Source organism: Copadichromis virginalis, linkage group LG13, assembly GCF_057382275.1.
Source record: "Copadichromis virginalis isolate Kocher_CV1m ecotype Utaka linkage group LG13, C_Virginalis_male_GT1.1, whole genome shotgun sequence".
NCBI lineage: Eukaryota > Metazoa > Chordata > Actinopteri > Cichliformes > Cichlidae > Copadichromis > Copadichromis virginalis.
Window position 1 is genome coordinate 2,614,033 of NC_140630.1, and position 27,663 is coordinate 2,641,695.

The 27,663-nt window shown below is 45.0% G+C and overlaps 1 protein-coding gene across 4 annotated transcripts in view; it reads right to left on the reverse strand.

The window, feature by feature from the left end:
- Positions 1 to 27,663, reverse strand: part of LOC146695012 (echinoderm microtubule-associated protein-like 6) — a 71,285-nt gene that overhangs the window by 38,164 nt on the left and 5,458 nt on the right. For all 4 annotated transcript variants that reach the window (XM_085476927.1, XM_085476924.1, XM_085476926.1 and 1 more), the window contains exon 2: positions 3,343 to 3,502. In XM_085476927.1, the coding sequence (XP_085333053.1) occupies positions 3,343 to 3,502 (160 nt within the window). The remainder of the gene's footprint in view (positions 1 to 3,342; positions 3,503 to 27,663) is intronic.

The window sequence follows — 27,663 nt, forward strand, 5'->3', positions numbered from 1 at the left end:
CTCAGCTCCGGGTCCACGCCCACCTTCAGGTATTCGGGTATTTTGTAAGCTGAGCTGCACGTGAACAGAGCTGATAAACCCGTCAGCACCATCATCATGTTCTCTGTGAGTGAAGGCGGGTCTGACTCTAAGCTGCTGTTATTTATGATTTCGCTCTTTACAGCTCTATTGATTTTCTTATTTCAGCATCAGTTGCTGAGAAACAGTTTATTTACCGCGCACGCCGCCCACTCACACCCAGGGTTATTTCATATGTTGGTTTGTGACGCGTTTCATTTTCCCAGCCGCAGGCTGACACGACGGGAGGGACCTGCAGGGACTGGGGGAAGCATTCGTTAGAAGTTATTCTAACGTGTTGACACGACACCGAGTTTGGCGTCTGTGGCGCTGCCGTCAGACGCGGCGCTGCCGGTAAACTCAGAGCGACTCCACCAGGTTTGTTTGCTAAATGAGTCACGGTGGAGTCAGCGGGAGGGAAAAGGAGGCGTATAAAAGCAACTCCAGCACTCCAGGTGGCTGAGAGGGAACTATTTGCTCAGGCTGCACACACACACACACACACACACACACACACACACACACACACACACACACACACGCACACACACACACACACACAGATGAGTGAAATCAAACATGCAGAGAGATGTGCGTGCACATCCCGTACTACATTTAGGTCAGGAGCAGAACGAGACAGTCAATGGCAGAACAAATGGAGCGTCTGCTTCCTGGATTACAGCTCCTGGGAATCTGATCGGACTAAAAAAAGTCCGGGAAGCACGAGGACACGAACGTCACTACACGTACGAGTCTACATGTGATCGCAGAAAGCAACCAATGCTTCAGGAGCAACGCGCTTTAATATTCACATTTACAAAAGCCAGAAATCTGAACCTGGACTTGATCTTGACCCATTTTCAGGTTTCAGAGTCAGCTGATGTCCTTCAGCAGCTTTGCATGATTCACAGTTCAAAGTAATCCTTCTTTATCTCATGAGCCTCAGTGCAGCAGTTGTAACTCCTCCCCTCTCTAAGACAATGTTCTTCTGATTGGCTGTGAACATCCAGCACTGGAGCAGGAGATATGCGACTGCAATGAGTGAAAGGCATCTTTATTAAAACTGCACATGTCACGGAGACGAGAGGAAAAACCCACCGGTGTTTAGAGAGCTCATCTTCCACAGTATAAGGAATAATAACGCTGTTTTAATAAAAGCATCACACTGAGGACGGCACTGATCAGCCACGCCTTAAAGCAGACCATCTCCTGCTACTGTTGCTCTTCCTGTTGACCAAAGCACGTCATGAATCGAGCTTGTGCACCGAGGTGTTAATCACAATGTCTGCTAAAGGCTACACGTGCCTCAATATTCAGACTGCAAACGTACAATCAGCCACAGGATGGACGGCTGTTCATATTCTGATCTACTGCAACATTAACTGCTGGTTATGACAGAAACACGTCACAGAACGAGCGCTCGACGTTTCTCCGACCCGACGCGCCCGAGAAGACGATCTTTAATCAGCCGTCGGTCAAATTTGAATCAGGTTTTGATTTTCAGGAGCTCCTTTAAAATACTGACAAAGTCATCGGTAACGAGGTTGATTGTTTCTCAGTGTGTTGAAACCAGCCGTGACTTGGGGCTGACCTTTAACCCTGTCCCGCTCTCTGGTCCTGCCTCACTCAAACCGGAGGATAATTTCCTAAATTAATATGATGTTGACTTGAAAAGACTCGAAAGCAGCGACTGAGACCATAAACTGATCAGGAGAGCGCTCACTGAAGCCAGCCGCCCCCTGCTGGCCATTACAGAGGATGTCCATCTGTTAATAAGCTCTGCTCTGTTCTCAGAAAGGGTTTGAGGAGCACGATGAAGAGTTCGAGGAAGCTTTCCAATTGGACTTCCCAGAAATCCAACCAGGCAGGTGGGATGTGCAGGAAAAACAAGTCCCGTCCACAGAGGCGTCACGTCGCAGCTGCTACCATCGTCGGTGTGCGATACTACGGAGCACCTGCAGATGTTTGTGGAGTCCTCAGAGGTGTTTCAGCAGCACAATGGGGTCGCACACAAAGCATTAATAACTGTGCTGATTGACACAGAGAGGAGCCCTGTGAGGACACAAGGGTCTGACACGAACTTTAGCGCGATGTCTGCGTTCTTCTTCCAAAGAATCAAAGTGCATCGTGCCAGAGTCTGAAGACCAGGCGTGCTCGCCTCTGACAGAGCGACCTGCGGTAAATCGATGCAGCTGTAGAGAAAATGATGTGAGGTTGATGCTGTGTGTGAGTTTAGGACAGGTGGGTTGCACCGCACTCATTTTCCACCTTTGACTGTAAGTTACTGAACCAAAGTGATGGATGATGTCATTACTTTTATCATCATCCTCTCAGCTCACTCTGCCCTTTTCCTGCCCCTCCTTCCTCTCACCGAGTCATTCTTCTATGACCTTTGGGTTGATGCAGGACACACACACACACACAGATTGATTATTGGGCTTTGACTGACCCCGATAAACTTCATAATGCTTCATTATCTCTGCAGAAAAATTTACTGCCCACAGCCCTGATGGACGACTAAATCTTTGTCACGTTTCTAAAGCGGAAATTTCAAAACTCATCTGACAAAAGCCGCCAGGACACATTCAGCCTCAGAGGTCTGCTTATCGTCACATCAAGCATCATGAGGGCCCCACGGGCAGAGTCATAATCTGGGTCCCAGTAAACCCAAAAAACGGGCCTCAAGTCCTGTTACTAAGCAATAATATCAGTCGACAGCACCGATGACGGCGTTTATGTGGACCACAGATTCCCACTGGGCCACACGGGCTTATTTACTCAAAACCACAGACGGTATCAAAGATGTCACGAAGCCTGAGAGTGCAGCGAGCGCGGGCTGGATGGTCCTTATTTCTAATGTTTTACTCAGTGTGACGCAAAGTGTCGCACTTCTAAAGGAGCAGAAATCTTGTTGCTGTCGCCCCCTGGTGCTCATTAAGAATAATGCAGGACTTTCATCGTTCATGCTTTTTATGCTGGATGTGTTTGTGTTCAGCATAAATGTCAAATCTTTGTCAAAATCCTTCACATAGAAATGATCCCACCAGCTGCAGGGTCTCAGTGTTGAAGATTACATTACACTGCATGCTGTAGATTTAAGGTGGATTATTAATTATTAATGCAGCTCATTCATTCACATGAAAACTAAAGAGTTTCCAGAAAATTTACATTTGATTCCAGCCTTATCTTTAAAAATCATAGTCTTAGACTGTGTGTGTGTGTGTGTGTGTGTGTGTGTGTGTGTGTGTGTGTGTGTGTGTGTGTGTGTGTGCGCGCGCGCGTCACCTGTCCATCAGCGCTGAATGCGAGGCAGGCGATGCCGTGTGTGTGTCCGTCACGCAGCAGTGACACGGTCTGGGCGGTGAAGGTGTCCCACACACACACATACGGATCCTTGCCCACCTGACCCGTCGCCACCAGGGAGCGCTCCGGGTGCAGCGCCAGGCTGAAGGGAGGAAAGAGGCGGAGACGTTAGAAAGACAAAGGACGGAGGGGAGGAGACAGGTAATAACACAGACGACCAATCAGAGAACATATGGCTATAAGGTATACGCAGGAGTAAAGGAGCACTCAAAACTTTACTCAGGCAAACAAAGAGCTGCTTTAAAACTACAACACACGCACGAACATCACAGCAGTGACTGTGGCAGCGTTTTTACATCATTTTAAAGATTTAATGTTGGAACCGATTCGTCACTCGCAGCTTTACGTGATGGATTTGGTGTCACACAGAGGTAGAAGTGATGAATCATCATAAACATGTAGAAATAAACTTTTTAATGAATGTTAGAGTGAAATGTTAAATGCTGTCGTTGTGCTTAAATCTGTAAACCTTGTTTTAACCTGTATGTTTAGAGATTTTTCTGTTCCCCACATCGAGGGTAACAGCACACTGCATGTAAGCTTCTGGTCCTTATTTAGGGAGGATGTTTTACTTCCTGCCCTTTATGGCCTCACCTGTGCTTCTGTGTGGTGAGACTGTTAAAAAGGGGTTGAGTCATATGCAGGGTGAGGGGAGGTGACCCTTTGCGATCAGCAGGAAGTCACACAAAAACACCCACATGCACACACACACACTGCTGCTCTGAGGATCTGACCAGGCTCCCCTTGCTAGCAAGTTGAGCTGTTTGTCTTTCTTTCTTCACGGGTGATGAGTCTTTGAACCAGCGAGGCCTGCGAGGCGCAGACCCAACAATGATTTCGACATCTTCCAACAGCGTTGCCTTCGACGGCTGCTCAAGATCACATATCGGGATCGCGTTACTAACGAGGAAGCCGCTCCACGTCCAAGTCACCAAGCGCCGGTTCAGATTCGCCGCTCACATCCTTCGGCTACCGGACCCGAGACCCACCCGTGTCGCGGTTCTGTGGAACCCGAGGAATGGAAAGAGACGGCGAGGAAGACCCAAAATAACTTGGAGGAGTACGTTCCTTGAAGATTCACGCTCGGCCAAGCTGTCATGGGATGAAGCAGCAACTGCCGCGATGGACCGAGTTCGATGGCGTTCTCTTGTCGCCCGATGCGCCGATCGGCGCGGGAGGATCGTTCTTCGTCTCCCGTTCAGAGGGTCAATGTTCTCCTTTGCAGACAGCGCTATAAATACACCTGCTGCTTTAATGGCATCATTATCAGCACACACACACACACACACACACAGTCTCATGCTCTGTTATTGTTGTAAAGGTCGTGTTTCGTGACCTTCGCCGAGTCTCCTCACTGTGACCTCACAGACACCAGTTTATTTTCTGTCTCCTGTTGGACAGTTTTGTCCGTCCTCTCAGATCCGGTGTGTGACACTCATGGATCCATTTTGCTGCTGCTGTCAGCCAATCAGCACAGTGAGGCGGGCTGGGCAGTTTTAGCCTGCTGGGATGGAGATGGCACGCGATCCCACAGGAGCTGGAAAACATGGCTGGATAAATGTGGGAACACCGTCCTTATCCTGCTGTCAGTAAGAGGAAAACTGGATTTCTGAGGGGAGGCTTGTTTCAGTCTGATAAAAAGAAGGCTTATTTTGAACTGTGATGGTAAGATAGAGCTGAACATGAGCACAATATTTGTAAAAGTTGAACATTTAATTGTTGACGCTCCTTTTTACCCAGCCTCAGCTCCCGGGGTCGATGGGTCAAAATAAACTGCTCCCATTTCTGGTGCGTTTACATTTTTATGAAATCAGGATGTTATTGTGTCTCCGTGTGCTGGTTCAGAGGATAAACATGAGCATCTGGAGGAACAGCAATAATAATAATAGTACGAACAGATTTACTCACAGGGGCTGATGTTCAACCAGCACGCTCACTGCACTGTGGTACCTGTAGCTTAACCTGAGACCTGTGTGTGTGTGTGAGTCTGTGTGTGTAGTTCGGAAAGGTCAGTGCATGCAGAGGTGTGTGACACACGGAGCAGCCGTGTATGAAATAATAGAAGCAGAAATAGAACAGGTGTGTCAGCCACGAAGCTCCATTGATCTCAGAGATGGTATCTCTCTCTCCACACACACACACACACACACACACACACACACACACACACACACACACGCTCAGACGTTCCTTCTCAACCTGCCAGCCAATGAGCCTGCAAGCTGCCGTGGTTGCTATAACAACCGTATTGCCAAGGGCAGGGAAGCTGAGGTCTGAGCATGACAACTGTGGAGCCAAGGTCACACACACACACACACACACACACACACACACACACACACACACCTGAACACCCGTCTCTACTGGATGATACCCGACAACTTCCAGACGTCTTCTTCTTTGGTTTTTTGTCGTATTTATACTCTACTCTTTATCTCACTGACATTTGATAAAACCGAGCGTGTGTGTGTGTGTGTGTACAGCTACAGAGTTTATACTGGTAAATGGTCAAATGGCCTGCATTTGTATAGCGCTTTTCTAGTCCTTAAGGACCCCAAAGCGCTTTACACTACATTCAGTCATTCACCCATTCACACACACATTCACACACTGGCGATAGCAAGCTACATTGTAGCCACAGCTGCCCTGGGGCGCACTGACAGAGGCGAGTAGAATTCATTTCTACTCAGTAGAAATGAATTCTCTCTCACATCCTTTCACACCCATGAGTCTGAACAGAAGGTCAAAGAAGGCTGTTATGGGCCGGATGACTAATTTACAAAGTATTAGAGAAAAGCAGGCTGGTCTAAAAATAAGAAAATCACCACATAAATGTGCAGCACTCACAGACGGGGGAATATCCTTCACTGTCATGTGAAACCTCCAATCAGAGCCACAGAGTGACACAAGCTTCAGATGTAAACAATGAAGCCAGGGTTAATGTTCCTTAAAGGTACAGTCAGCTTGTTTTTAGTTAAAGTAACATGGTTAGCACGCAGCACGCTGGGACTGAGTTAAACAGCAGCACACACACGCTGACCTCTGACCTGGAACCTAAAACCACACACACAGGCTCACAGGACTGTCTCCAGGTTTGTTTACAGACTCTTAATGAAAGATGAGCATCGTTAAAACTAAAACTGGGCTTTGTGACGACTTGTTTCTGTGTTTCCGTGTCTGCAGTGTAGGGCTGCCACAAACAATTATTTTGATAGTCGACTAATCAGATCATCATCCATTGGACGTAAAATGTACAGCTTATCCGGTCGTTAAGTGATGACGTGACGAATCCTACTTCCGGGTCTAAAGTAGTCTGCGTTTAATATGGCTTTTGTGTTGTTAACATGTTTAATGTTTTGTATTTTCTTCTATTTGATCTCAAAAAGCTCCTAAAACAGTCAGTGATCACTGTTGACCTCCCTCGGCTTTTATTACCGCTAATCATTTATTTAAGCTCAGTTTTTAAAACCTTAGGATGTAACTACAGCCCAGCCCATGCAGCAGTATATGAATGACTAACCTCGTATTGTGGATGGATTATCTCAGTTGTTCTCCTGGCTGAAGTTTGGTCCTTTTACAGCATCCTGCCATGCGATTACATTTGTCCCTGACCACCGAGAACACTCACGTTAACTTTTATCAAGTGGAAAAAAAGTTAGCTTGTTTATATTATGCTAACATAGCTGTGTCGCTAGCGGTCACGTAGCACATCATTACATACCAGCTAGCCCAACTTCAGTAACCCTACAAACGTCACTGCTGTTTAGTTTTCTGTCTTCATTTATGTTGGAAGTGATAACAGAGCTGTACGTTTTAATTTGTTTCCAAAACCCCGCAGTCAGGACATGCTATATTGTATTTAGATAGAAGCTAGCGAGCTAACTCCCTGCTAACTTCTAACTCCGTTAAATGTCATAAATTCCGTTTTCATGGATGCCTGGATGTTAAACTCAATTGTTACACCTGGTAGAGCAGAACGCTGATCATTTTATTAAAGATGAAAGACTTTAGACAGTTTTTAACTCTCAGTAATGCCATAGTGATCGTTTGATATATGGACCTGCAGCGGAGTTTAGGCCCAGACACGGCTAGTGACGTCAGACTGAACAACCGGATTGCACCAGCAGCATCTGCTCTTATATAACTATCACTAGCTTACAGCTTTAAGTGTTTAAGGTCTGTGCTAACTAAAAATAAAGACAAGATGCTCGTTTATTAAATTTTAATGAAGTTTGCAGATTGTTTCGGTGAAGTTTAATAAACTCCTTGCTATCTAAAATATAACAGGACACCGGAGTAAATTCTTGAGCATCTCACACTTCTGATAATCAGCTGTCTGCTTGAGGTTTATTCAGCTGTGTAAAAACTATAACTTTAATCTCAGCCAAACCGATTTACTCAGGAACAAATAAAATACTAAAAAAAAGCCAAACAATAACATTTTCAAGTTATCTAAGTGACTCATATATCATGTTTAACCTGAGTAGCGGCGGTGGGTTTGAAAACGATTTGCTGGGAGTCCGGTGTTCTCACGGCGCTAGTGACCTAGCCCCCGGCTAGCTATCGAGCTAGTGGGTAACAGACGTCTCCGAAAACGTCGGAGTGCTTTTGAAAATATGCGGTGTCCTGATAAACTGAGCCGATATTTGAGGTTTCCACAGCTACATTCTCGCCTGAAAATATGTCAAACGTTTATTTTGTGACCCAGAAAGAATAATAAGAGTAACATTAAAACTAACTAGCTGCCGCCATTGTTGGAAACTGAGCTGGGCTGCGCTATGAATTCTGGGACACTGCTTCTTCTTCTTCGGGGGTTTAACGGCAGCTGGCATTCTTGTACATGCAGTGCTGCCATCTTCTGTTTCAGTCCGTTATTACACTCTTAAATCCTGCTACTTATTCCTGCGTCTTTTGGGATCTTACAAAGCTTCAAACGACGCGTCGACTATTAAATTAGTCGTTGACGATTTTGATAGTCGACTAATCGTGGCAGCCCTACTGCAGAGTGATGCTCCTCCTCTTCTCTAATAACTCATCCTTCTATCATCTCATCCTTGTGTTCTTCATCTCTTTTCACACTCTCTCGCTCACACGTCTCCATCGACTTAACGACTTACATTCAGAGGACTCGGTCCTCACAGTGTGACTTCATTAACAGATTTATGGCCTCACAACATGAGTAACACAAGCCCACACACTCGAGCACTTTGTGGTTATTTATAGCAGCTGCACTGATTTGCTGCTAATCATAGCCTGAGTGTGCAGCCCCGATAATGTGATTAATAAATGATTCACCTGCAGAGAGCGTGTGTCTAAATGTTTGGCACAAGAAAAAGCTGCGAGTGAACGATCGGATGGTTTCTTTCTGCACAAATATTTAATGCTGTTAATGAGCAGATTCATGCTTTAAAGGCTCTGTGAGCAACAGCTCTTTTTTTACAATAATTTGAGCTTTTCCATACATATTACGGAAAATTAAAAACCTTTTATATATTTCATGGAATATTACAAAAATCAGACTTGGATAAAATATGTGTGCTGTGTCTATCCCACTGAAGCCGGGTGGCTGCTGTCTGCAGGAAGCCTGGCCGTGAAGGTGTGTCTGAGGAAACGTTACAGCAGGGTTGGTTGGTTTGTTGCTCTCACAGAGGCACACACACACCCCGACTCAAACATCGGCCCTGACCGCACTGTCATTCATTCACTGTTACACTAACAAACAGGGTCGCCTCTTTCCTGTCCAGAGGTTTACAGATGTGGGTGAAAGGCGGCGATGTTCTGCAGAAAAACAAACGAATCCCTCATGAAAGCCAACTCTCTGATATGGAGGCTCACCTGTGCCGGAATATTCATTTATTCTTTTTAATGAGAATATTATGAGTTCATTTTATATTAAATATTGAAGTTAAATGGGACCGCTGGACAACAGCTGTAAAGGATTTACATTAGTGTGTATTGTGATGTTTGATTGGCTCACCTGTGTGTGACGAGGACACGATGAGAGCGGGAGTCCTTATAATTTTCACGTGAGCGCTGTGGTCATATGCTCAGCTTCATAATTATTCTATAAACGCAGTAACAAACTGTCCGACAGGCTCGGAGCATACGGGGCGTCCTTGGTCTGATTGTGAAAGTTGTTACATTTTCATTACGATCTCTTCAGACAACGTCGACCAAAGAAACCAAAATCGTTACTCTAAATTTGAGGCACATGTTTCATACGTGTGTTGACTGTAAATATGTTGTAATAACGCATCACTCTGACGAATGATGACGTCACTGTTATGGCTATTCGAGGGGTTTATAATTAATCACACGACATGTTTTCCACCTGAGAGCAGAGCTGCATATTTCCCTAAAATGCTCTTATTTTTCTAAATATGCAGCCTGAGGTGTTGGAGGAAGGCTGGGCCTTCGTTTACAGGGATAAGTGACGACGATGATTTTAGTGTAAAGAGTATAAAAGCATCAGCGTCTGCTTCCTGCTGATTAAAGCCTCATCTGAGAGCAACGAAGCGCCGAGCGGCCGCTGCTGCCAGCGGGGAGATCTGACTGAAGAGAGGCAATCTGGGAAACGTTCACATAGGAATTAATTTAAACTGAACACACACACACACACACACACACACACACACACACACACACACACACACACAGCCAGATAATTTATTATTCATATGGCATTTACAGTATTCATTGGAGGATGTGTGCTCATTCCAGTTTAACTGGCACCATTACAGCTTCTTTCTGTGTGGACAAATGTTCATCCATCAAAGGACATTTGTGCATGATGAGGAGGGCTCACAGATTTATGATTGGAGGGGGGGGGCAGCTCTGCAGAGAGAGGAGCGAGTCTGAGAGAAACAGGAAGTTTATTTATTTCCTACTCCCAGCATGATGAGACTGTAATGAGCTGGAGACGACCGAACGATTTTAACCTCGTTTGCATTCAGCAGCGAATGATGGAGTCTGTCAGCAGTCGACACAAGTATCATCTGAACATGCCAAACAGCATGAAGTCATAAGATCGCTCTGGTTCACAGCTTTGATCAGCGGATTTTCACATTTTTCAATAATAACCACAGAGCGTGTGTGTGCATTAAGAGTACAGCAGGTGCTGCAGTCAGCTGATCTGCTTCACGTCTGTGCAGGCTCTCAGTCATGCTTCACGCCACGTTTCACGTCTCATTGAAGAAGCTTCTTCAGCTCTGAGAGTCTCGGGCATTCAAACCCCAGCGTCTCCATGCAAACAGGAAATGGAAATGGTTCACCTTCAAAATAAATGTTGTGCCATGTAAAACATGTTTTACTTTGAAGGCGAACCTTTTTCGAGTTTTACCACCACTGTGTGAGTGGTTAGTGAGCATTTGCAGACCAACAGAAAAACTACAGGTTACCATGGAAATAGGCTCGTAACCAAAGCAGTCACTGGGTGATTTTTGGTACAGCGCCGTCTTTGCCATTGATGTCGTCCGGCGAGGCTCAGATGCCTGCATGAGCCACTCGTAAACCTGCCGTCTGCTCACTTCATCAACACTGTCCTGATGAAGTGATGTTCTCAGGCACTTGTTTCAGGTCTGACTGAAGAAAACACAGAGTACATTTTGGGAAAGACAGTCCTGTTAGACTGAGACATGTGCTTTATCAAAGCTGATATTCATGCAAATCTGTCCAAAGCTGCAACGATCTCCTGGTTCATCCCTCAGAGGAGCCGTCACCTTTGACCTCGTCGCTACTACAGGCTCCTTTCCATTCTCGTAAACAGCCTGACGCACAGCTCTGAATGAAAAGCATGTAGGTGAGTTTATTTACAGCAGGTGGTGAAATCAGGGCAGCTTCTATAAATAGCCCAGAGGAACTCCTCCTCCTGAGCGTGCTCGCGGTCCTGCATCAAACAATAAAAGCTTGTTTTCCCCGCTCGACCTTGCAGAGATAATTGAGAACACTGGGGAGTCTGCTGGAAAAATATTTCCATAAACCATCTGGACTCTTCTCCTGCTGCTACCAACAGACTCTTACATTCACAAAATTCAGCATATTTACAACAAACTGAAAGGATTTTACAGACAAATGTTTCTGTGCTGGAAACCAGCCGAGACCGAATCAGGTGGAAATGACAGCCAATAACATCTGAAAGGATCCCACCTGACCTCAAAGCATCCAACATAAAAGCAGGTCTCAGAGGCACAAACGCAGTCGAGTCGGTTTTTTAATATCTCATCATTGTTAATTACACGTTGGTTGCACAGTGAGTCGGTTTCCTGTAAGTTTTGCTTGAGTGGACACAGACAGCGACGGGCGGCTGTCACGGATGAACCGACACGCTGGAGCTCACGTCATGCACCGAGAAAATAAAACATTTCATGACTTCAAGTCCTTTCAGTTCAACTCAGGAGTAAGGCACAGCTCGTTATCAGCTAAAGATCCATCTACTATGGAAGAATCACAGGAACAGATTCAAATCTTCTCGTCAGGCTAAAGCGCAGAGCGTGTGGAGGCGGGATTCAGGACTTTAAATGATGATTCGCTTTAGAGAACCCCAACGTGAGCTCCCAGAAGAAGGAGGAGGAAGATGTTACAGGTCATCTTCAAAACGTCTTTTTACCAGGTGGGTGGAGCCAGTCACAGGAAATCTAGATTTCAGGGAGAGGAGCTAAAACAGCTCGTTTCAGACACAGAAGGCTTACTCTGAACTTGATTCATGCAAAGCTACTCCGGGAGAGTCCGACAATAAAAACGCTGAGCTGGAACGAGCAGAGCGGTGTGCTTTACTAGTTTTGAAGCACCTGACAGGTCGGCAGCTTTTATGCAGTATTTTTCTCTCAAAGCTGTGATCACATGACTGAGATCCACACCCAGCAGTCCAGAGCAAGTCTGTAAACCTGGGAGTCGCTGGCAGCGCCGAACAAACCAGTCCTTCTGAAAGTTACTGACCATCAGTCTTTTCAGACTTCAAACTGCCGTCTTCCTCCGTTTGTTCGCAGCTCGGAGGTTTGTCTGTGTAATGGAAGCAGATGATGTCGTCGCTGAGATCGGTTTGGTTTGAGCGCACAGAATCAGATCATCGCTTTGGGGTCGTGTACTTGGGGAAGTGCTGCTTGAATCCCTTCAACGAGAAATGATAGCGACATGCTCTCTGCTGGAGGATCCTCAACAGGCTTGCAGGCAGAGGAAAAGTTTCTGTTGAGTGAAATAAAAAACGTCTCATAAGAGTCTCGGAGGGAGGAAAGAAAGAACCTTTTCCTGACGCTCAGCCATCTTTTCTTTTAAAGGCCACACGGTTCAGTTTCTCTTTCTCTCCTCACAATAAGTAGCTTAAACTCAGCCCCCAGCCCTTTGAGAGCCGCACTGCAGAGTGACATAACACCCCGAGAGGTTTGAGTAAATCTGAGTGTGCGTGAGTGCCAACAGATCGTGGGAACACTGGCGGCCGCGGGGCAGATTAATGGTGGGATGCTGGACAGATAATTTCTTAGTCATCATCTTAATGAAGACCAGCGAGCTGTGAATCCACGGAGCCACCAGGTCTGCGCCGCACGCTGCCATTTACAGAGTCTGGCAAATGAACAGAAGCACGAAACAAAAGAGCCTTCAAGGAATTATTCCCTCTGCTTTTCACGAGTCATTGAGCAGCGATCTGGAGAGTGAAAACAGCCGCGCTCAACCCAGATTCTCCTCACTCGATCGGAAGGCGCACGCCGCCGGTTATTTATCGAGAACTTGGAATAATCTTAAATTATCGGAGCTTGTATCCCAGTCACGGACAGATTGCTGAATGAGCCCGGGGGGCGTATTTTACATAATGTGTTGCAGTGTTTAGTGCAACGTGTGTGCAGCGGAGTGTCAGCAGTCAGCCGGCCTCTCTTCATCAGCTCGGTGACCTGAATGCTCAGCTGTAGTGTTTCAGCCCACATCGTCACCTGAGAGCCGAAGTGAAACCAGCTTCAACCTCCGGGGCTGGAAAATAAAGCTGAAATGTGCAGTTCCTCTAACGTCCAGCAGAGGCAGCAGTGACTCCCATTTTTAAACTTTAAAGCAGAAATAAACATGTTTACAGCCTGATACACAAACCGCCTCTACTTGCCTCCTTCATAACACCTGTACAGGAGGGAGGAGGCTTTTAGATTTCACCATTATTAGGGGCGTGGCCTCTTTGACTGACAGGTGGATGGTGACACAGGTGGCTGTAGCTGCTAGCTTCACCTGAACTGCACCTGTGGGCTGTGTTTGTGCTGTTTGTAATTATCTGACCAATGACATGTGCATGTTGTTGCTGCACACCTGCAGCATGCACACAGCAGATTGAGATTATTGTGTGATAACAGGCTCTGAGTTTGGACGTGCATCATCAAATGTGACTTTTAGATTTCTTCAGTTTTAAACGGCTGACAAAAACAAGCTCGCCCATCCATCTCGTCCCAGTTATCCCATTCAGGGTCGTGGGGGTGCTGGAGCCTCTCCCAGTTGTCACAGGCTGAGAGGCGGGGTACACCCTGGGCAGGTCTCCAGCCTGTCGCAGAGACACAAACATTCACACACTGATTCAGAATCACCAGTTAACCTCACACGTGTGCCTTTGGACTGTGACAGGAAGCCCGAGAGAATCCAATGCTAACATCACACAACCAGAAATAAGCTCACAGAAATGCAAAATAACCAAAAAAGGCACAAAAAGGAGAAAACACGACTCCAAAGACGCTGCAAACAAAACATCTGCTGCAAACTTTACTTCACACGAGAGCCAGCAGCATCTCTGCAACCGTGAACGCATCACTGACCACTCAGCCGCTAACTACAACAACAACACTAACTCCCATCTTCATCCCGCCTGATCAGCTCTGCCACTTCCTGTTGAGAAGGAAATGAGCTACTCTTTGCTTCACACACACACACACACACACACACACACACACACACACACTGCCTGCGGTGTCCCTGCTAGTTAGCGTTAGCTGCTCAACTGGTTGGTTTAGTGGTTGCTGATGATGCTCATGATGCTGCTGATGATGATGATGAGCCTGCAGGTCTGACTGCCTCTCTGCTTTCTGTGCTAGCAGATGCATGAAGTCCAGCCCTCCTTCATCCAGCAGGGACGTCTACACAGTTTCATTTAAGTCCCCTTGTCTGTAGTTTCTTTGCTCTAATCGCTTCCTGCAAACTGTTGTCTGTGAGGTAAGAGGACAAACACCGGGCGCAGCTTATCCACTGAAAGGCGGCTCATCGGGCAAGCAACTAACACCAGAACCCAGACGTCCTAAAAACCCTACAGATGCACAGAAACTGCTGCTCAGGGAGGAGGGTGAAGGAGGCTTCATCAGAGCACATTTACTGTAAACCAGTGCAGCGTGTTTGGAAGATGCTCTGAAGCTTTGCTGCTGTAAAACCAACAGGAACAGCCGTCTGCTCTGAGCAGGTCATAGACTGTATATCAAAGATGGACAGCTTAATATGACCTAGTATGATGTGCAAATTAATGTGTGTTAATATCACACATAGTACAAAATACTAATACAAACATGTAAAACAAGAATAAAGTAAGTGTGCATGCAAGTGACAAATTTAACCACAGCGTGTGTGTGTGTGTGTGTGTGTGTGTGTGTGTGTGTGTGTGTGTGTGTGTGTGTCGGGAGGGATTTGAATGTTGTCCTGGATGTGACACTAACAACTTTTCCACAGCTTCTCTCTTGGGGCTTTGATTTATCAGTGTTCAGCGTTTCTGTAAGAAATGGCAGAGAAACAGTTTGTTTTCACTCATGTTTACAGTTTAAGAGAAGAAGCTGTGATTGTTCAGAGCCTCCAATATCAAAGAGAGAATTTATGTCCGTACGAGGCCTCAGTCTGATGTGGGTGTGATCTTATCAGACACAAATATCACAGAAATGCTGCAAAACTGAAAAATATCAAACATGCTGATTAAAAATATGAATCATGGTTCATTTTTAACCCTCTAAAGCCGGTCGGAGCGGGCACGCTCCGTTTTGCGTAACTATTTTTAAATCCCTGTAGAACCGGAACCACGTAAGTTAGCGCAATAAATTTTTTTTGCATGTGAAACCGTAGGAGTTGTACTTACATCTTATGCCATCAGCTTGTCCTCGGTCACAGTTTCCTTCCACATATAGCTTTGCAAAAATTGCATAAAAAGCGCTTGCAGGAACAAAAACATAATATCTATCGCATGTCCGCCATTACCTGCCCGAAACCGGAAGTGACATCATTTTCACGGAAATGTCGTTTTTTTTACCTTCAGGGACTTATAAGCCTATACTGGTGTTTTTAAAAGTTATGTTTGACTTAATGACTTTCTGTATGTTTCTGTGATGCTTAGAACTCAAGTTGCACTGCTGGAAATAGTTTATTTTGATGCACATGCTGTTTTTTTTGTTGTTTTTTTTACAAATTTGCATTATAATATTTATTTTCGTTTTTCCTGCAGTATATAAAAATTGGTGTATCTCAAAAATAAAACTATGAAGACACTTAACTCATTCACTGCCATTGACGTCTATAGCCGTCAATTGCAGTGAATGAGTCAATGGGTTTAACTCATTCACTGCCAATGGCTGGCAGTGAATGAGTTAAAATAAATTTCCTGTTGTTGGAAACTATTTTTTTCAACTTCAACTTTTTTGTATTTGGGCTATAACGGTTGTATAGCAACTTGAAATGCTCCCAAAAATGGCACTACAGCAAGTAAAAAGATAAAGATAACCGGACTTGGTTCTATGGCAGGTCTTAAGGGGTTAAGAGACAGAGAGTAAAGTGGACGGTACAACCTTGGTTTTAATAGCAAACTCATTGTAACCTGGAACGGTACAAACGTGACTCCCCAGAATAGATTTTTAGTTTTCCACTGGGTTCTGTTGCTAGTTATTTAACATAAACTAATGTAGGGGGTCTGTCAGGGTATCCACACAGACAATAATATAATAATAAAAAATACATTTTATTTAAAAGCCCCTTTCAAGTCACCCAAGGACACTTAACAATAGAACAATGACAACGAAGAACAATGGAAAACAAAAAGCACAAGATAAAATAAACAATAAGTTCACAGTGAATATGCAGATTTGAACAGATGGGGGTCTCAGAATATCTGGGGGCCTCACCACCAGCTTTTAGCTCTGCTTCCCATGGTGCTGAGGCGCAAAGAAGGCACAGAAAGCTGGATAGAAGAAGAAGATTGAAGTGTTTAAGAGATCAGAAAGGTAAAATGGAGCGAGGACATGAAAGGCATTGAAGGTGAGCAGAAGAAGTTTGTATATTATCTGGAATTTCACAGGGAACCAGTGAACCTGAAGAAGGGGGGAGGGGGTCTGGCAGCAGAGTTTTAAACAGTTGAAGCTTATGGAGGGATTTTTGGGGGAGACCATGCAAGAGAGAATTCAAACAGTCAGTGTGGAAGCTAACACGACTGTGGACAAGGATGGACGTAGACGTGGTGGAAGAGAAGGACGTTATCTGGTAGGTCTTAAAAGGTTAAGACAGACAGGACTCGCTCTCTGCCTCTGGATGACCAGTTTGTTTTACTCAGTCAAGCAGAAATACCATCAAAGCTGCACAGCAAACATAATGATGTCCTTTGGTTTGGTTTAGTGCTTCCTTTGTGTGTGTGTGTGTGTGTGTGTGTGTGTGTGTGTGTGTGTGTGTGTGTGTGTCAGTTGGTCGGTCAGGTTCTACCTGCAGGCAACCAACAGGAAGTGGGACAAGGGAAAGACAGAAAGGCGAGAGCAGGGGACGAGAGAAATAGAGTCAGATCCTTCATTCGTCAACAAAATGATGCAAAAACACAACAAATTCAGATTTGATGATGTGAAGTCTGCATTTAGCAGACAGCAGTACTTCATCACTGTAGTGAGGTCAGCCTTAGAGCTGGAGGCGAGTGCACGGTAGGCTACACGCTGCCTGTACGCAGAGCTGGTGCCGTTAGACGCTCTGTGTGGTGCGGGTGTGGTCTCTGACCCGCTGTGGAGGAGGGGTGGCACGGTGAGCTTCCGGGGCGGCACGGAGGCGGGGCCGAACAGGTGTTTGGGACGAGTGACTGATTGGGACTCTTCTTATGTTTCAGTGACAGTCGAGGAGGGAGAGCGGAGTGACCACTGAGTGGGAGTGTCTGCGTCCCGTGCATTAAGCCGAAACCAGATCACACCCTCTGTTTGTAGCCTCACCTACAGCCACGATCCAAGAGGGGTGTCGAGAAGAATCGCAGATAAGAGGAGGCAGACTATCTGACTGGGACGCCTCCGAGCTGGGGTGCAGGGATTCTGCCTGACAGCTTGGGAACACCTCAGCGTGGGGACTGGAGAACTGGTGCCAGAGGAACAACCTCCTTCTAAACGTCAGTAAGACAAAGGAGCTGATAGTGGACTTCAGCACTAAGCAGGAGAGGAACTACCAGACCCCCGTCATCAACGAGTGCCCAGTGGAGAGAGTGGACAGCTTCAAATACCTCGGAGTTCACATCACGCAGGACCTGTCATGGTCCTGTCACATCAACACCGTGGTGAAAAAGGCCCGACAGCGTCTCTACCACCTCAGACGCTTGAGAGACTTCCAACTGCCCTCCAAGGTGCTCAGGAACTTTTACTCGTGCACCATAGAGAGCATCCTGACGGGAAACATCTTAACCTGGTTCGGGAACATCACCATGCAGGACAGACGAGCTCTACAGAAGGTTGTGCGGTCAGCTGAGCACACCATCCGCTCCGAGCTCCCTGACCTGCACTCAATCTACAGCAGGCGGTGCTGGACCAAGGCCAGGAAGATCGTGAAGGACCTCAGCCATCCCAACAACAGACTGTTCTCTCTGCTGAGGTCAGGAAAGCGATTCCGCTCCCTGAAGACCAACACAGAGAGACTGAGGAGGAGCTTCTTCCCGCAGGCGATACGGTCTCTCAATCACACCACCACACAGTACTGACCCACACATATGGTTCTTACACACACTGGACATTTGTTTACACTAGTGGCCACTGCACAACTACACTGCGTGGTCATCTAATCTAATCACTTTGTCACAAGTCACTTAAATAAATCACTTTAAGCATATTTGCACTGCACAAGACACTTACACATGTGGATTGCACAACACTGGACATTATATTTCTTCATTTCCACTTAATACTGTACAGCTGCTGTTATTCTATATTTCTTCATATATTTTTATATATTTCTATATTGTGTATTTTGTTGTACAGTTATTTTATTTTTAACTTGAATTTTTATATTTTATTCCTTCCTAGTTAAATTTACCCTTCATTTTAATTTTCATATTTATTTCCTCTCCTATTCATAGTCTTTTTTTCTTTAGGTCACGAGCAGTTGTCTAAGCATTTCACTGCATATTGTACTGTGTATGAGACAAATAAAATTTGAATTTAAATTTGACTGGGGGACACTGAGGACTAGCTCTTGAGTCCAAGCCAGCTGGACCTCCTTTAAGTTCTCCCACCTGAACACCTGATCAAAGGTAACAGCCAAGAGTTTCCGTTACTATGGGAACAAAGTTGTCAGGTACACATATCAGAGCTTCAATTTTTTTTTTAAATTCAGATAATTTGCTGCAATCAGTTTCATTATAAGATGAATGCAGTGCCAAAGGACATATAGGTAGGTCCCAGGACCGAGCCCTGAGGCACACCACAAGAAAACCAGTCGAGAGCTGACCCAGAGACGACCACCCAGGTTCTAAGTCTCTCAATCAGTATCCTACAATCAGCAGGCAGCAGACAGATGCAAGAGTACCAGGGCTGAATATTCACCTTTATTTCTGCGAATTAAAATATCATTTGAAACTCGAGGAGGAGGCGTTTCATTGGAGAGCACTCGACTGAAATTTAACTAAAATGAGCAAAAATCTCACAACAACATCCCTCAAACACATCAATGATGCGTTTAGTATTTGGGCTGAATTTAAAAAGGCACATGCTGTGGACATGTGAGAAAACAAAGCTATACAATAAGACCTCAAACTTGAACACTGGTCAGAGTGTCAGAGCGTGCAGGAAGATCTTTACAGTCTGAGTCGGACTCGTGGAAAAGATGAAAAGCACGAAGCTGAAGGGAACTGAGATGTGAGAGCTGGAAATGTGAGCTGTGTGCAGCAGCAACCAGCGGCGGATAATTGCTGCCATTCAGCAGCCGCCTGTGCTTCTCTACAGAGGAACATAAAGGCTGATCGCCCTGCAGGAGGCCGCGGCCATGAAAGAGCCAATGAAAGAAAAAGACAGTCCCGCTCTCGCTCTTTCAGAAAAACTCAACGTGGATTTAATGCGTCTACATGGAGCCTGCAATTACTGCGGCGATCCATCAGGCAGGCGGGGAGGGGGGACGAGTGCAGTCATGATTCAGAGCTTTCAGCAGAAGCCACTGCACAATACCGGCACGAAGGAAAGAGTCAGCGCTAAAAGTCACTGTGAGGCTGTGTGACATCACTCTGTTTACTGCGGTTGGTACAAAACAGATGAAGAGTTTAATGTGTAATCGTTACTTTCTGGGTCATAAATAGAAAATACAGAGTAAACATCTCAACTCTCAGGTCTACATATTTCTGCATCGTCACGGTGATTTTGAGGAACAGTGACCGAGTCAACGATCACCAAGACTAAAGGTCAAAGTTTCACCTGCTCGAAGCCACATCGAACACTTTTACTTTAAACATTAGACCTTCACACGGCTCAGTCGCACTACAGTGAAAACAGGAAGCTCCGATCTACTAGAACAAAAAGAAAATCAGCGGTACCCTGATGTTTGAACGTTTTCACATTAGGCGCCTGATTGCTAACAGGCAACCTGTCTCCAAGCAACTGCAACCCGACAGACTGACTGATGAAGGTTGGCAAATATTTGGCGTCTAGTTTTCAAACGCAGAAGATTTTCAACATGTTGCAGTCAGCTGCGATGCTCAAATGGTTGTATACTGGTTACAAAAACAAGGCTGCAGTAAAACTCCAGTCCTGCAGCAACGACGCTGTTATGGGTGGAGGAACAGGTGTGGGGTTCTAGCTGCACTCTTAGGCCCACATAACCGCAAACACTAGGTTTGTTGTGAAAAAGTGCTGTGGGTATTTACAGAGAGAGCAAAGTATGTCTTGATGCATCCTCAGTCATCCAGGTAAGGAAATCCCAAAAGGTTGATTCTGTTCATCTGGATGTTTTCATTGGGGGAAACGTTTGGTCATCATCCTGGTGACTCCTTCAGTCTCAGCTGACTGCAGGTTTCCAACCTTATAAACAGGACATTTGCATAATGACTGAAACCAGCCCACTGAAGGAACAATGGGCTGGGAGCTCAGTTTATGATTATTAATGTGCAAATTCTCATGACCACTGATCAATCGCCATGATCGTGGGTGCGATCGTGGCTCAAGAGTCGGGCGTTCGCCTTGTAATCGGAAGGTTGCCGGTTCGAGCCCCGGCTCCGACAGCCTGAGTCGTTGTGTCCTTGGGCAAGACACTTCACCCGTTGCCTACTGGTGGTGGTCAGAGGGCCCGGTGGCGCCAGTGTCCGGCAGCCTCGCCTCTGTCAGTGCGCCCCAGGGTGGCTGTGGCTACAATGTAGCTGCCATCACCAGTGTGTGAATGTGTGCGTGAATGGGTGGATGACTGGATGTGTAAAGCGCTTTGGGGTCCTTAGGGACTAGTAAATTATGGATTTCCTGCTCAAATCCAAACCACTGCACTGGCTTTGGTCACCTGATGATGCTCCCAGTATAACACAGACTCCATACAGGAACCAAAACCAGCAGTGATGTGGCTTCAATCATCTGTGCTGTGTTGGTAATCAACTGAAGCACAAAAATAAAAAGTAAAAGATTTTACTTAATAAAGCGTGCCCTGATTGGTTCTTCATAATCAAAGGGTGCTGAAGATCATGTCTGAAAGCTGGAGCCAAACCAGAGGTGGACACAAACAAACCTGCTGAGGAACAGAGTGGAAAGAAGATGATCTGGAGCCCAGTGGGAGATTTAAAATGAGCACATGCAAGAAAATCCTCAAACATCTGGCAGCAGAAGAAATTCTGCATGAAGAGTGATCCAAACTTTCTACGAGCTGTTCCAGAACACCTTCTGATGACGGGGTGAAGTTACTTTGCACAGAAGATTCAACATTTATTCCACAGGGGCGACTTCAAAGACGACAAAATGTTTGCTAATCCAAATGTGTCAAAAAAAGCTAACCGTTGCCTTGTGATGCACTTTTGTCCCACGTGATTTTGAACGTGTCCTGGAACCTCGTCGCTTCAGGCTGCGCCAAACTGCTGAGCGGGCGACCGGTGCTTTTATTGTGGCGGGGCTGTCGCTGACTGGGCTGACTGAAAAGCAAACGTAAATGGTTTCGCGGAGAGCAGCCGCCACTCAGCACACACGAACTCCATCAGAGGACACAAACCTGGCATCAGAGTGTCAGCACAGCTCATTTCCATCTGAGCCATCATCACGCTTTTCACTTTTCTCTTTAGCAGACGCAACAAAAATGTACAGGAAGTGCACAAACAGGAAAAACTTTACTTAGTTTGACCTTAAAAACATGAAACTGTGACTTCATTTCACATGATGATAAACTCTGATTTAATAAAGTGTCAAAGCAAAGACAGACTCTACAGTAAATCCTTTACAGACTCTGATGTGTGACCTGAACTAAGACGCAAGAAAAAAAACTTATGTAACTTAAGATTTGAGGCTTTTTTAGTTTCTGATTGATGAATATATCGTCCCACACTTTGAAACAGCTTTCAGACTTTTACTTATAGTTTATAGTCTAAGGCTACGTTCACACTGCAGGCGAAAGCGCATCAAATCCGATTTTTTTTTTTGACCCTATGCGACCCATATCCGATCATGGTGTGACAGTGTGAACGGCACAAATCCAATATTTTCAAATTCGATCTGGGTCACTTTCGTATGTGGTGCTGAATCCGATACATATCCGATGTTTTAGAAAGCGACTGCTGTTTGATGGTTATGTCGCATTAAATCCGTCTTTTACGTCACTGACACAAGACGGACGCCAATTATGAGCGCCTGAGAAGACATCGTGAACGCTTCCTGGCCATCCATTGTAGATGTTAGTGAAACTGTTGGGAAGACAACGTTGGAGAAACGTGAACATTTTATTTGTACTGTATAATCTGCAGATTCTGACAGAAATCTGCAGCTGTCCTTTGACGCACCGCTCCTCTAAAACAGCAATAAGGATCATTATTAGGTTATTTACATTATTATGTAAATAACCTAATAACTTAAAGCAAAAATTGGGAAACGTGAAGTCCAAAGTCTTTATATTAAGGGCCATCAGTCAAACAATACTGTTGCTCTGGGTCTAAACAGAGCGCGTTGTGTGTGACGTCTCGTTTTGCGCATGCGGCCGCTTTGAGCGTTCACACTAGAGCGCGTTTGCTGTCGCATTTTATTTGTAGTGTGAACGAGCAGACAAAAACATCGGATTTGATCAAAAAATCGGAATTGAGCATTAAGACCTGCAGAGTGAACGTAGCCTTAGTGACTCATTGAGAAAATAACCTGCAGACCGTCTGCAGCCCTGAACTAAACATGTGACTAAACATGTGACCTGCTGGTTGAAGCTTTTCCCAAACTGCTCTGTGTTTGTTCGTGCACCCTGCAAGAAGAGCTTTGCATGACATGCAGTTAAAAATAATGCCTCTGTGTCTAATCCTGCTACGCTGTGGAGCCCATCGGCTCCTCCTGTCTGAAACAAGCTACTGAAGGCCTCAGTCACTCAACCTGGCAACCACCGGGTTGCTAGGGAAGAAATGAAAACGTCCCAACTGGTTGCCAGTTGTTGCTAGATCAGTGCAGCAAAAATCTCATGATTGTTTTTTCTCCCCTCACCTCCAACCAATCACAGCAGATGGCCCCGCCCCTCCCTGAGCCTGGTTCTGCCAGAGGTTTCTTCCTGTTAAAAGGGAGTTTTTCCTTCCCACTGTCACCAAAGTGCTGCTCATAGGGGGTCATATGATTGTTGGGTTTCTCTGTGTTATTGTACAGACTGTGTGAACTCTTTTGATTGGTCTTTGGTCAGGAACAGATCGCCGTGGTGTTAAGAAGAGTGCAACACAAACTGGAAATAGACCGTTTGCGGTCCGAGTAAAAACAATGGCTTCAACAGTAAGGCAGAGCTTTTATTTTGAAAGTAAACACTGGTATCTCTGCTACCTGCTCTGTTCACCTGGGCCCTGTTTCAGGAAGCCGGTTTAGAAAACTCAGAGTGAAAAACGATACGCAGGGTTGAGTAACCCCGAACTGTCCAACTCGGAATATTCGGTTTCAGAAAGGCTGATAACAAGTAGTTCAGTCAACGCGGAGTTGCTTTAACCCCAAGTGAAGCGCGCGGACGAGGATACATAAAGCCCTGATCAGTGGAGCACAGATTAAGCGAGTCACCATGGAGACGGAGGGAAAGAAGGCGCGGTCAATGTATTTTACAGCGCTTGAGGCCGAAATTCTGATGGCAGCATATGCCGATAACATGCAAATTTTGCGGAAAAAAAAGTAACACAGCCTCAGCTGCAAAAGAAAGGGAGCATGCATGGCAAAACATAGCCGACAGAGTCAATGCGTGAGTGTTAATATAAACATTGATCTAGGGATTTCCACCCATTTAACACGTTATTTTATCATATGTTATTTTATTTGTTATTTTATACATTTTATTTTGTGATGTGAGCGCAGGTGCAACCCAACAGGCCCCAAACGTGCCTGGCAGCAAGTAAAAATGAAATATAAAAATATAGTCCAAACAGGTAAGGTGTAATTGTATTATGAGCCATAGTGCTTGGTCTGTTTGTCCCATGTAAATCAATTGCAGTTAGAGGCTACATTAATTTCCCCTCTGTAAGCACTTATTGAAATTATCTGAGCACATTACAAGTACATATTTGCTTACTCTGTATGCTCAAATGTGACCCGTTATAGCCAACAGAAAAAAAGCGGAGGCCCGAAAAACAGGTGGGGGTCCTCCACCACCACCACTCACAGAGGCTGAGCAGTTGGCCCTCAGCCAAAACAGTGGGCGCCCTGTGGCCGAAGGCATCTCTGCGGGGACATCCTCTGAGTCAATAACCCCGCAAGACACAAGTGCCTACATAGGGGGTAAATTCAAAATAATACATGATGTGCATACATCCTTTCTTCACAGTCACCTTTGCAGTGCTGCTCATTCATTTGATAAACTCTTTACCATAATGGATTATTTTGTAGTGAAGTTATTTTCCTACTGATTTTGCCTTCCCTCAGTCTTGGTTGTCTTTGAGAGCATAATGACAATGAAGTGTAAGGTGATTGGTATGTTTGTTAATTGCCATTTGGTCCCTTGTAAGTTATAAGTGACCTGTATAAACCTCATATTCTATCAGTTGATGGTGATGGTGTACTGCATCTGGTGCAGCCTCCTGTTGAGCCAGACTAACATGCAGTTGTGAGTACTCTTAATACTCCACAGATTATATGAGTTTACAGTAGAACAGCAATGTTGTTTATTTCTTTACTACAGGAAAATAATGAAGAAACATTGACAGCTGTTACAGAGGAGGAAGCAACAGAGACACTTTATGAGGTGTACATCTTTTAATACTTTGTGTACAGGAAACACAGGCGACCAATAAAGCCAGTTGAACAAAAAATCTGTTTATTCTTCTTTCAACATGTTGAGGTGATGGGTCAAAGGAAATGATTGTGACATATGGTGTCTCTGACTGCGCTTCCATCTTGTATGTCCGTGGGAGGGTCAGGATGTTCATGGTTTGGATCACTGCTGATGTTTGGTTCAGAAGGACAGTGTTCTCCTCTAATTGTGGCAATGTTGTGAAGAATCACACATGCCACAATAATGTCACATGCCCTTTCTGGGGTGACCCTGAGTCTTTGCAGGCACTAGAACCGGGCCTTAAGCATTCCGATAGTCATTTCAACTCTGGCTCTTGTCCTGCAATTAGCCAGATTATATCGCTGCTGTGGGCCCGGTTCAGGGTCAGGGTAAGGGGTAAGCAAATAGGGTAAACATGGATACCCCCTATCACCAAGCAAGTAGCCAGTGAACTCTCCTAAGACAGAAGGATACACTTCAGTTCAAATGTCCCTGAAGCAATTGGTCTTTATATATTTTACAGTATTCTCAACTCACCATGTCCAAATTTTGTGCTCAGTGTACATTCACGGAATATTTGTGAGTCATGGACAGAGCCTGGCTGCTTGGCTTCCACATTTGTGATAATGTTGGCAGCATCACATATGATCTTCACAGTGCAGAGAACACAAATTAGCATCCATTACTATAATGAAATGATTTGTTAGTTTGAAATGTTACAGGGAACTATGTACCTGCACATTAATGCTGTGGAAAGACTTCCTGTTCACATAGTCTCCTTCATTTACTGAAGGAGCAATGATTGGAATGTGAGTGCCATCTGTACAGCCAATCACGCCTGGGAACCCTGAAAATAAATGTGCAATTTAAGTAGTAGTCCAAGTATCACCACATCATAAATTAAGTTTTGGTCATCCTGATACCTGCAATTTTGTGGCATCCCTCTTTGATAAATCTTGTGGGTCTGTGACCGGGGAACACCACAGACGAGTACAGGAGACGTTTCAGTGCAACTGTAACATTCCTGACTGCCCGACAGACGGTAGCCTTGGAAACGTGCTCAGCGTCACCAATATTATACAGAAAGCTCCCGTTTGCAAGAAACCGAAGTGCAATACAAATAATATGCAATGAACTGAGAGCATGTCCGCGATGTGTCACATGCGTAATATATGGCCTGAGGATGTTATCCAAATCAATTATAGATTGTGCTGAGAAACGGTAACGTTCACACAGAAAATCATCAGGAAATGATAAAATGTCCAAACGCGCTCTGATCACTCTCTCCCGGCGGAGAGCTCTGCGGAGAATTTGGGCTTCACGATCTACTGGCTCTTCAAGGAAGGAGCACGCCATGTCTGACACTTCCTACTGTCAGGTTTCCGACACAGAGGCGGAGACAGTCAGGGTTAGTTGTAGTAAACCTGCTAGGGGGCAGGTTAGCTTCACGGCGTGTGTCGTCATAGTGACTCACTCAGGCTTCAGCTGAACTCGCTTTGTAAAACCGAAAACCCAGAGTTTTCGTTAACTCAGGGTGTACTTACTCAGTTTTTCCACTAAACCGGCTTCCTGAAACAGGGCCCTGAACTCTAATATTTTGTTTCCTGCGACTAGTTCAGACCTAAAAAAAAAAAAACAACAACAAAAAAAACAGGTCCAGGTTTAAAGGTGCCGTTAAACCCAGGACTGCAAAATCAGGTGGAGACAGCAGCTGCAGGATGGAGGTCAGACGTGCTCTGGTTGGAGCCATTAAGGATATTTTTAAGCTCTGAGAGCAGAGCTGGTCTCCGTCCGTTCGGACTGTGACGGCGAGCTGGCACATTTCCCCTCTGGCTGATGAAGAGGCCCATACATCAGCCGGGACCAGAGACATTTCCTCCAGACCGAGAAGCAGACGCAGCACCGGACAGTGGCCTGAAGGGGACACGCTGTTCACCGCGTCGTCCTCTTTTTAAATCCACACAAACACGTTTTTCTTTTTCGACTGTGACGAATGTTCAGGCAGCATGAAGAAAACTGTGTGTGTGTGCGTGCGTCTGTTTAACAATCTCTTTTTTAACTTGTCTAGTTTTGTGTCTCTTCTGTGTTTTTTATCATTATTCAAGTCAATCATGATTTTGAGACTTTTGAGAAACGACTGTGGGTAAAAACATGTATTAGATATTTAAAACATACTTTTAAAATATTTTTAGGATATTTAAAAATATTGATCTAAAATTTGAGTTTGTTATACTTTTAAGAAATTTTACCTTTTTAGTATTTTTCATATTTCCCCTTTTTTAAGGTATTTTTTTTAACTTTTTAAAAACACATGATATTCATTTTATTTTCTGACATTTTATTAGCCTAATGTTTGTAGAAAATCCTGTTTTATTTGTATTTCTTATGTCATTTTTAACATTTTACTTTTTATGGAATTTTTTCCGAAACATTGATTTTTCTTTCATGTTTTTACATTCGTGCAGATTTTAGGACAGTTTGTTTGTTTGGTTATCAGATTATTTTCAGTGGAAGTTTTTGTTATTTTTCCAGATATATTCACGTCTTTTGGATAGTTTATATAAAAAAAAAATTAGAATTCCTTATACAATCTCTTATACAATCTTTTTAAGGAATTTTTCTATTTTATCTTCTGGATTT